Raw genomic sequence first — 11,648 nt, forward strand, 5'->3', positions numbered from 1 at the left:
ACTTTTCAGTAAGTATTTTGAATTTATTTTATTAAAAATATGTTTATAAATTTGTCATTTTAATTATGTACATGTTTATGTAAATTACAGAATATACTTTTTAATAAATAAAGGCAAATATGAATGACTTGTTATATAATAAAGCAACCGTTTTACAAGTAAAACAAACGAAAAGTGCTTTTATAAATTGTTTATATAAGCTCGTTATCACTGATTCATCATATCTAATCTCTTTAACCTTTCCTAATTTTTTTTTTCATAAACACTTCTCTGAAACATATTTAAACATATGTAAGACCACGGATCAGTGAGGGCAAACAGTATAATTACCAACTCTTATATGTAAATACATGAAACCAGAAGATCAATATATATATATATATATATATTAAGAGGTGTAAAAAATATGCAAATTAAATATATTTAATTGTATATTTAGAAAAATGATAGAGTGCAACTGTTAATCCTGAAGTAACTTTGGATACGCCAGTGCTTATGGATAAGTGAAAAATAAGTTTGAAAACTAATGATAAATTTTATAAAAGAATTTGTTTTATAATATTTATATTTATTTATAAGTTGCAAAGAAACATAAATAAAAGGTCAAAATTAATTTGAAGACGGAAGAGAACAAATTAAAATGAAGTGAAGCTTACAGAACATGATTCAACCAATTTGTTAACTGTGGAGGAAACAATTTCTATTACAAAAAGGTGAAGAATCTCTAAAACTATCTCCCTCATCTTCCAACCCTTCTCAAGATATCTTACTGGAAACACTTTGGAACTTAGGCATGCCATGAGTGTGGCATCTTCAGCTTTTTTGGCAAAGGAATTTGCACACATAAAAAGTTTCCTAATGTGGTCAGTGTCCTGTCCAAATAAAGGGAAAAAAACCTGAAAGTGTCACAGTATCCCTTATTTCAACTTCACCATGAGCATATATAAACTCTAACCAACCATTTTACAAACAACGAGGAACAAAGCTCTAGTAGAAGGAACCATTTTGACGTAATGGGAGGTCTGAACCCCAAGAAGGTTCTGAAGGGGAGAGAGTCTCAGATGTTTTCATCTGTTGAAATCTTTTCATTGTTGATCGTCTCAAATCTAGCTTTTGCTTCTCTGCTTTTTCCCTCACTAGGCATAGTTTCTTTTGAGTCCTCACTGAGGCCTTAAATTGCTTCCTCTCCAGATCATTCTGTAATCACAGGCGATAAAGGATTTATGAAAAAAAAGAGGAGGGTACAATGAAGACATGCATTTGCTTAAGAATCTACTTGTGTTGCTAATGTGGCATAAAAGGACACTGTGTAGAGAAACTTATCAGGTAGAAGATAAAGACAAAATGAAAACTGAAATCAGTTTCTCTGTTATTTACTTCTCATGTAGAAGTTAATTTTACTTTTCTCTTTTAGAATTATTTATGAAGAAGTTTTTCCAAATAGACTTGTAACCCTTCTCAAAATCTTACTGTGTATTTGGTTCTCTGTGGAGTCGCTAACATTTCAGTCAAAACATGAGGAGACGCTGTTAAACTTGGGTTCTTACTTCCTATGATCCTTATGTGAAGCTCTTGCTACTTTACCAGATAACTAGAGTTCAAGTTTGCATTGTGTTTAATCCTTCAGAGCATTTGAGGGTTGATGTACACAATTCAATGTTAAACAAGCAGTTTGATACTGCACAGTTTGTGCTTTGTTCTTCTACCCTATTAAGGGTGAAATGTGTGCACAATCTACATATTTAAATGTAATATAGATGGAACAAGCTTACATGCCTGAATTTTATCCATCTTGTCCATAACTTTTCTTGTTTGCTGTAACTCCCAATCATTTATGGCGTGTTCCTTTCTTCTCATCCTATCACCAAATTTATCAAAACTTGCTTTGTTACTGTCTCAATGACAATCACACAAACAAAAAGTGAGAGGTTTGAGAAATTTTTGCTTTGTTCTCACTCACTTGAGCATAAGTTCAACATGCTTGGCTTTATGTGCATCTCTTTCTGCTTCCTGTTTCCTCCTCCTGACATCATCGAAAAATTCATCATATGGTCCAATCAATCTTGTTCGTTCATAGCCTCCACACTTTGCGGCTCTGTGAGTGCAGGTAAGGCAGGTCTGGCCTTTGAAAACAGGACTATCTTCTCTTACACAGGGTAATGTTATGTTGTGAAGTTCACGATGTTCTGGAGCCACAAGGTAGCTGTTGCACATTGCTGAGAGTCTCGAGTCTTCTTCTTCTTGGCTTCCATTTTGCCCCGAATCAATAGATTCTGATCAAAACATTAGAATAGGTGTAATGAATAATAGCTTTTAGTGTGTTTAGTTAATCTGTTTACTAATTGGATTTTGTAAAATTGATTTTGAAGTGACTTGTGTCCAAATAGTTTTTATTCTACAAACAAGTTAGTAGTCAAACTCAGTGGTATTTTTTTTCTTCAAACTAATGCTAAACTAGTTCAACTCAAAATCAATTCTAAATCATGTAACATGAATCTAAACACACTACTAGAAAGCAGCAACCAGATAGACATGAGATCACGTGACAAACCTGTAAGATGGTTAGAGGATCTGCAGAACTTATTGGCATGTTCCAACCATTCATCAATATCTGAGAGGCAAGTGGAGAACTTGATGTTGTTGTCGTCATTGTCAATATTGCAGGCCATGCCAAAGCTCTGGGAATCCAAAAAAAACCAACAGGGTAGATTAGAGTGAGTCCATTATGTTTGTTCAATGATGACGTAAAGCAAACCAGTCAACAACATGCATGATGGTGAATCAAGAAAATTTGTATCAGTGACACATGAAAAATGGGAAACATTTTCAAGAACCCGGAAAAGAAATAGCTAGAAAGAATCAAATGGAATGCAGCAAGAAAACTTAGGTGGGTGATAACAAAGTAAAGGAGAAAGTGATTATTATGGTAGAAAGATTCATTGGAAGATGAGGCAAAGAAGGAGTTTCTTGAAGGGGTGGTAATTGTACGAACGTGGTCTCTTGGAGTGGAGAACTCAGTGGCATGGTGTGTTGTGTTTGAATGAAGGGAGTGGCGTGTGTTGGGAGGAAGTATGGTTGAGGCGTGGCTGCAGATGGTGGAGGGAGATTCTGGCAATGCAGTCATTAGGGAGCTCATGCTCCATGCAGAGTTTTTGAAGCTTCTTGCTAAACGAGAAGATGAATCAGATTTGTTGGAGCAAAAAATGGACATGTTGGCTTCCTTGTGTAAAGATGATGGAAATGTGTGTTTTGTTTCCTACATTGCCAATGCCAAATACTCTCTTTCTTTAACCAGTTTAGCTACTTTACATTACTTCATATCAAAAACAACTTTTGAATCAAACTAAAGATTTATTATTTGGAAAGGGATGAATAGTACACAAGATAAATAAATTTAATTTATTTTATGAAGTTTAATATTTGTTAGGAGTGTTGCATGCTAACATTATAGCACAAATACTAATCAAGACTATTTAGAACACATATTTTAGATATAAAAGATAAAAAAAAAATCAATTTTAGAAGGATAAAAAATAGAAGTTATAGAAATATAAACTAACATTCCTTTTTTTTTACATGGAATAAAATTATATCTAACTGTTTGTATTTTTTCACATGTAACAATATATATAAATTAATGTAAAAAATAGTCAATTTTATTTAGTTGCACAGGTTTGTAAGAATGTTGTGCCCTGGATTCTGTTGGTACTTCCACTCTCACACAAACACTTTGCTTCATTCTCATCAGAAGGCTTGTACTTATTAGCAACCAGTTTATGAGTGTTGGACATAATTTATTTTGGAAAAGAAAAAGTCAACTAATCTATTCCTACCTTCTAGAACAGAAAAAAGAAGTATTCAAACTAGTTTTACAATACACACTAAGCCACTGTTTCAAGAGAACAACATGGTAACAAACAAATGAAAATAAAGATGCACACAGTCCATAACTGAATTAAAAATATTAATTGCATTATTATCAAGAATAGGATCACTGGAAGTGACTTTGCTGTCATAGAAGAGATGCATGGCTATTCTTTGTTCAAAGCATCAACAATCGTGTGATGACCCTGCAGCTTCTCTGCTACTCGACTCATGCTGGGCCTAGCATTTTTCTCTTCCTCTACACATTCCAAAGCCACTGTTGCCAATATCTCCATTTCATTCATGTCATAGTTTGATCCCAAAGCAGGGTCAACGATTTGATCCACCCAAGATGATCCAACTTCTGATCCTTTCATCCTTTTCTCCCTCACCCATGTCACCAACCTCTCATGATGAGGTGACTCTGCTTCTAACTCTGTGAGTTGGACACCTGTTGTTGGGCTCCTTCCAGTGATCATCTCCAAGAGAACAATGCCATAGCTGTACACATCAACCTTGGAAGTGATTGGCAAGTTGAAAACCCATTCAGGTGCCATGTAACCTCTTGTTCCTCTTATCCTTGAGAAGCTTGAATTGTTAAGATTGTTCCGGTTAAGTAGCTTAGACAACCCAAAATCCCCTACTTTTGGTTTATAATCAGAGTCAAGAAGTATGTTTTGAGGCTTGATGTCACAATGCAAAACCCACTCCAAGCATTCTTCATGCAAGTAGGCCAGACCCCTTGCTGTTCCCACAGCAATGTTATACCTTTTGCTCCAGTCAAGTGCATTTGAAGCTGATGAAAGGTTGTGAGCTAAAGAACCATTCTCCATGTACTCATAAACCAACAACCTATGCTTTCCTTCCGCACAATACCCCAACATGGATATTAAGTTCATGTGGTTAAGCCTACCAATGATGCTTATCTCAGCCAGAAACTCGCTTTCTCCTTGGTTTGCTACTTCATGAAGACGCTTTATTGCCACCACTTGATTATCTGTCAAGACACCCTTATACACTGTACCACCACCACCCCTTCCAATCTCTTCGCTGAAACCTTTGGTGGCTTGTTTCAGTTCAGAGTAACTGAATTTCCTGAACCCCGCAGCTGCTGCAAGAACATACCCTTGTCCTTCAGCCCCTGAGGGTAACGTTCTATTATTCCTAAACAAGAAACACCACACCAGAAAGATGCACACCAGCTCAACTCCCCCCAAAACGCTTGCAAACCACAGCATGAACTTAACCGATCCATTTTCTCCCCCTTGAACATACGATCTTTTAAGCAGCTCTGAGCCCTCAGTATCTCCCCCACAAACCAAGCCATTATTTTGGATGGTGTTCTCGTACTCATCACGAGACGATAAAGGAAGTCTGAGGAAGAATGATCCCTTGAAACCTGGTTGACTATTCCCATTACGCAAATGCGTCTTTGGGTAGCACTGAAAGAAAGCATTTTCGTCTGAAAAGCTGTGTTGAAACCCTTTGCATTCGCACAACTGCTTGCAGAGACTCTCACACTGTTGGTAGCTGTAATTTCCAAAGTAGCCAAGGTCGTATCCGTAGAAATCAACATCAGGTATGTGCAGGAAGCGAGCCTCATACTCGTCGGTGCTGTTCTTTTTGCTGCACAAATGTTGGAAAGTTGGTTTGCAACCTTGTGACCAGTCTTCACTATCAACCCACGAATGACCTATTTACATAATTCCTCTCATTAAACACTCACAACAAAAGAACATAATATGTTGTTATAGAAAAAGGAATCAAGAAAGTAAAAGAACACAAGAGTTTTGTACGTTAATCAGCTCATGAACATGTTGACACGGTAAAATCACAATATTTTTCATGTAAGTTAAAACTAATTTAAAGAAAAACTTGTTGAAGAAGAAACGCAATTAGAAACAGAACCTCCCCTTAAAATGGTCCATTATATATATACTTTCCAAAAAGTTAATCTTCAGAAAAGTTGTTAACACAAAAAACTGAAATCTAGTTTTGGAAAAGTTTAACATGTTTCGTTCTCATACCTGGAAGGCACGAACACTTTCGACCACTGGGAGGGTCGTATCTGCAATAGCTGTTAGCCCCACAAATCCCATGAACGTAGCAAGGATGTGAACGAAATTCCCCTGACATTGTCCAATTCTCTTCCCCATCGTTCTTGCTGTACAACCTCGCACCACCGTCGTGATCGAGGGTCAACCTCCGTTTCAGCACCGCCCCGTAGTCAATGCTTCTGAAAGTGAAGTTATCGGAAGAAACCAAGTAGCCGAAATCATCAAGCACCGCGACCCTGCTATCGTTGTAAGTGGATCTACCATTTCCCGTGCCACCGTTTCCGAAGTTGTTGTTCTGAAGCCAAGGGTCAGGCCAATAAACGCTGGAAACTTGAGGACCCTCGTACATGATGCGAAGAACATTCTCGGAGTCGAAGAAGAGCTTGTAGAAACCGGAGGAGTGGTTGCTCCCGCTTCTCGAAGAAACCAGGCTGGTGCTCTTCGTGAGAGCTTGACCAGGAAGAAGCGTGTCGGTTGGGAAATCGAAGCTCTGCCATATCACAACGTCGGAGGAAATGTTCTGGCTTTCGAGGAGTACGAGGTTGCCGTTGTCTTGCAAACGTAACTGGACTTGTTTAGATGTGGCGGCAGTGTTGGTGGACCAGACTTGGAACTGGGCGGCGTCGGTGAGAACGAGGTTGCCGGATTTGAGAAGGGAGAGGGTGGAGCGTTTTCCGTTAACGGGGTGGTCCCGGTTGGCGATCCAAACGAGGGTGTTGGGTGAGTTGGTGTACCATATTGCGAAGCAGAAAGCGTTTTGTCCGACGGCGTAAAAGCCTGCTGTGAATGTTGGTTTGGGTGATGACACTATCACGTCTTCTTTCAACTTCTCTACGGAGAGAGACAAGGAAGATGAAGCATGCAACTTATGGAACAATATCAGAGGAATCAGAACACCCAAACACACTCTTGAACATGCCATTTGCATGATACTGCGTGCTAATGTTGAAGTTCATGTCATTATTTAAAATGAAAGAGAACAAAAGAAGCCACCATTTTCCTCTGCTTTGTTCACTCTTTTCTCAGTACTTTCCATCGTTTTCTTGTTTCTCAAAGAACTGAAAAGTCAATTGTCAAATGATAAATAAAGTTCGTTGGTTTTTATAAGGAAAATGATGGTTAAACCACTGGCACCGCAGTTGCTCAATCATACAACTATCTACGTGTCAAAGTAGTGTGAAAGTTAATATTATTTTATTGAAGTTGTGGAGCAGTTTAATACGTTTAATAGATTAAAAATTTCTTTAAAGGTCAGAAAGGATAAAAATTAGGGTTTAAGATATTGGGGTGTCTTCTTCTTCCGTAGCCATTGTCTTTTTCATTCTTGTTCACGTTCCTTCATTCTCGTGTAAGTGTATTCTTGTTCACGTTCCTTCATTCTCGTGTAAGTGTCGTGCACATTGTTCTTTATTGCTGCAAGTGTTGTGCACATCCTTCATTCTCGGGCAAATGTTGTGCACATTGTCCTTCATTGTTGCAGTGCACATTGTCCTTCATTGTTGCAAGTGCAAGGTCATGAGAGTAGGACAGTGTGAAGTGAACACAAAAATTCACTCAACTTATAGAGTGACAATATGTGGTGACCCTAGTAGGAATATGTGGTGACCCACATTACACTTCCTGCACAAACCCAAGAAATTTTTTTATGGAAATGAGAAGTGAGTGTTCGTCTTGGTTGGGGAGGGGCATGAGGTGGGGAGAAAGTGGGTTAAATAAGTTTCTTAGAGACCATGAGAGTATGACAGTGTGAAGTGACCACAAAAATTCACTCAACTTAGAGGGTGACAGTATATGGTTACCCTAGTAGGAATATGTGGTGACCGACATTAAACTTCCTGCACAAATCCAGGGAAACTTTTTATAGAATGGAAAGTGAGTGTTCACTGCCTTTTAAGGGAGTTATGTACTAGATGGGTGGAGAGGAGTCACAGTTTTGTAGTGAACTCTACAGTTGTCTCATTTACTGTGTTAGATGTTTTTTAGGTATAGGTCTTAAAGTTGTGGGAGACAAATTTGACTAAGCAAAAATAGAAAACAATTGTAAGAGTAGGAGTTTTTTCAAACATAGTGATGTATATGAGAAAATGATTTATGAGAAAAACTAATGCTACATATATCCATGTTGGTGGTTGTGTCTACTTAATGTAGGTAATTTAAAATGTTTAGTTCGTATGTGTAATGACTTCCCATCCATTTTGTGGTTACTAACATTAATTTATGACATGAATTGTGTAGATATGGGTTCTTGAACATTTGTTCTCTTATAAGCGTCAAGTGCCGATATTGGAAATAGATATCCTTGTATCACATACTGGATTAATGTTAGGCTGGGTGACATTGAAATTGCATGTGGGTCGCAACAAAATGTGGTTTGTAGAATACATGAAATTTTTATTAAATGTAGAATACTTAAATTTTTTTTTCATTTATGTTGGTATTTATTGTGTGCATGAACAAATTATTGTGGACTTATTTGTATCCAATGAAGAGCTGCAAATGAATTCGTTCTATAAGCATTTGAGGTAGTTCGACGTGGATTTACAACCAACATGTAAAAAAAAAGATTATGGTAAAATGAAGCTGAGAGTAGTTGATATGCTTCGCCAAGCGAAGAAATAATAGGTTGTCATTAGCAATTTGGAGAAGGAGTTGAAAGAGTTACAAGGATTTTTAACTGCATAGGCAAAATCTGATGTGCATGATAGTTCTTCTGTAGAGGATAACGAACATCTGTAGAGGTCTTATGTTGATGATAAAGACGTACCCGAAGAACAAGATGGAAGAAAAGAAAAAAGTAACAATTCCACATGAGTCAAGCATAGAGCAAGAAAATGTGTGAAGTTGTCATGAAAACATCATGGACTAGCTATGCAAGGGCAAAATGAATTTCTTAGTCATAATTAAAAGGAATCGTACATGAGGTGTTTAATACTTAAGTATGTTTATTATGAAATACTTGTTAAGAATGATACATGTTTATTTCACTGGGTGTAATGTGGTTATAAAATTTAATACATGTATTTAGCAACTACCTTCTAGTTTTATCAACTGTAAATTGATTGAAATTTTTTAAGTGTTTTTGATTCTTAATTCTCTTCCATTTATGTGGTTGAAGTGAATATATTTTTTAAATTTGTGATTGTTGAAAGAGACCCTTTTACTAAAGCAATAAGATATCAATGAATAAGACTAATTAGGTATCATCAATAAGAAAAAATATTGATTTTAGAAAGATTTGAGGGTATAAAATTTTAGAAGATAAAAGGATAAGATTTTAAAAAATTATAAAAAATGTATAACTAGTGTGAATATGGTTGAAATTTGATTACGTTTAAATTAATACATTGAAGTCGTCTTACTTGACCTGATTTTAATATTTATATTTTTTTTAACGAAATTTTTGTGATATCATAATCTTGTATCTATTTCGATAATTTTTAAAAATTTCATCTATTTTAATAATTACTTAATAAAAAAGAAGAAATTGATGGTTTATGTATGGAAAAGTAAAATAAGAAGTAAACGCTGCGATGTGAAGTGGTAGATGAAATTATTTAAGATGGACAAATCAAAAACATGTGCCGCGTGTCCCTTCGGTCAAAATATCTAATTTCAACAATGATAAGAAAAAGTTATATCGAAAATAAAATAGAAATTAAAGGCATGTTTTTGCTCTCAATGATAAAAAAAAATTATAATAAGAGATTTTCCTACCAATATTAATCATAGTCAATATGTTTACATTTTTATGGCTTTGAAAGGAGGATATGATAAAAAAAAGCTTTGTTTTTTCATTATATATATAAAAAAAAGACGGTAGAAGATAGAGAAATTCACTTTCAATTTAAAAACTCTTTTTTTTTATCATAATATATATATATATATATATATTAATTTCTACTTGTACATAATTATTTAAAAGTAAGTCACTTTTAACCTTTTTTGTCAATTAATCACTTCGAAAATGTTGGAAATGGGAAAGTTCAGGGAATTGCAATGAAGACCAAAGAAGTGATTGAGTAGCTCAATTTGAATACAGTAATGAGAAGTCAGAAAAGAAGACTTAGAGATGCATTCTTTATGTTCTTCTGTTATCTATTCACATTAGGAAGAGAAAAGTTTATTATACTATTATTTTCTTCTTATATTTTTTTTATATATATTATAAAAAAAAGTAAAGAAAACCTGTGTAATCTTTCAAAATTAAGAGAATATTTTAATAATTTCATAGAGACTATAAAGATTTAAAGTGGTATAGATAAGGATGAAAATGAAATATTTCTAAGTATGTAAATTTTTTAAAAAATATTTCAAATTACAATTTTTGATAGATTTTATTTTTAAATAAAGAGAAAGAATTATTAAATAAAAAGTAAAACCACAAAAAAAGTCATACTTGCAATAGTTTTCAAGCAATAGTAGAAAGAGAGTATTGCTAAAAAAAGAGAGAGAAAGAAAAGAGAATTAGAAAAAGTGTCTATCCTTTCGTCCAAAGAAGAATTATTCTTATAGGTTTACTCTAATGGTGTGATTACCATTACTGAAATAATTTATTGATTTAGTGTAATTTGTTTTTATAATTACCTAAATGGGTAAGTTCTAAAAAAAATCCAAATTAGTTCAATTGGAAGTAGTAGTAGTACTAACACCAGTTTATGGTGGAAGTATCTTTTTTAATTCTCAAAGTGTAGCCATATGTTTTAAATGATTCTAGTTTAAGTTTTAAAGTTTTTTGTTTTTTCAAATATTAATTAAATATAATATTTTTTGCAAATACACATGTCCTAACTTTGAATTTATGTTTATTTTAAAATGGAATTTATGTATAAAAAATATGAGAAAAGATAACGTATTCATAGTAAAGCAACGCATGAAAAATAAGTTATTTATTTAGAAACTAGCTATGCATACATCTAATCATTTATATTAATAATATTATAATGATAACTTTCATTTCAATTCAAAGAGCATTTATAAACCCAAATGTTATCATGTGTTGAGAAGTTCTTTTTATTATTCAATTGTTGTCGTGCAATTGAGAAGTTCTCCTGATGATTATTATGTAGTAACTTTTTTTCACCCAAACAAAACTTTAATATAGATTTATGTAAAAATGTTCTTTTATATCACATCATATAAACAAATATTTTTATGTTAGCTTACTAGGTAAGTGGAAGTGGAGGTTGAAATATGAGGCAAGTGGTTATGAAAAAACATTGTTCAATTTAAATATAAATATAAATATAGTAGTATGAGAAATAAGTGTAATAGGTGTAAAGAGTGAAGATAACGAAAGGATATTAAGGATATGGATGAACTTGCAATGTTCAGCTAAGTAGGGTTCGACTTGATAAGAGAATTTGGAGAATAGGTGAAAATCATGAGTTCTCTAGCAAATCAACTTAGATGTATTACAACATCATGGTACGAGGGTGAGATGAAATGTTTTTAGGTCTATGGAAAGTTAAAACATTTTTCTTGGCATGTCCTCGTAGGGGTGTCCATTTCAGTGACAATTTGTGTGTTTATTGCTCAGTTGATTATAACATTATGAGTATAATTTTATTCACATTTTAAAAATTTAATCATATTTTCTTGGATTGTAATTATGAATGAATTCACTATTTTAAATGAGATTAATTTAATTAGATTTATTTGGGTCTTAACTATCATTTCTATTAATTATGTGTTGTTAGAGTAAATGGTCGGCTAGACAGTCTGAATGAA

The 11,648-nt window shown here is 34.3% G+C and overlaps 2 protein-coding genes across 2 annotated transcripts; both read right to left on the reverse strand.

The window, feature by feature from the left end:
* Positions 1–987: 987 nt before the first annotated feature.
* On the reverse strand, positions 988–3,211 carry LOC150024227 (uncharacterized). The gene is made up of 5 exons (XM_090296063.1): positions 2,993–3,211; positions 2,552–2,678; positions 1,961–2,273; positions 1,777–1,858; positions 988–1,197 (listed from the first exon to the last, which is right to left on the reverse strand). The coding sequence occupies exons 1-5, from the start codon at positions 3,209–3,211 to the stop codon at positions 988–990; spliced, it is 951 nt and encodes a 316-aa protein (XP_090152189.1).
* Positions 3,212–3,793: 582 nt separating this feature from the next.
* LOC137819342 (putative receptor protein kinase ZmPK1) lies at positions 3,794–6,996 on the reverse strand. Its single transcript, XM_068623152.2, has 2 exons — positions 5,892–6,996; positions 3,794–5,557 (listed from the first exon to the last, which is right to left on the reverse strand). The coding sequence occupies exons 1-2, from the start codon at positions 6,847–6,849 to the stop codon at positions 4,032–4,034; spliced, it is 2,484 nt and encodes an 827-aa protein (XP_068479253.1). The 5' UTR covers positions 6,850–6,996; the 3' UTR covers positions 3,794–4,031.
* Positions 6,997–11,648: the final 4,652 nt, after the last annotated feature.

This window comes from Phaseolus vulgaris, chromosome 10 (genome assembly GCF_051622355.1).
Source record: "Phaseolus vulgaris cultivar YP4 chromosome 10, ASM5162235v1, whole genome shotgun sequence".
Classification (NCBI taxonomy): domain Eukaryota; kingdom Viridiplantae; phylum Streptophyta; class Magnoliopsida; order Fabales; family Fabaceae; genus Phaseolus; species Phaseolus vulgaris.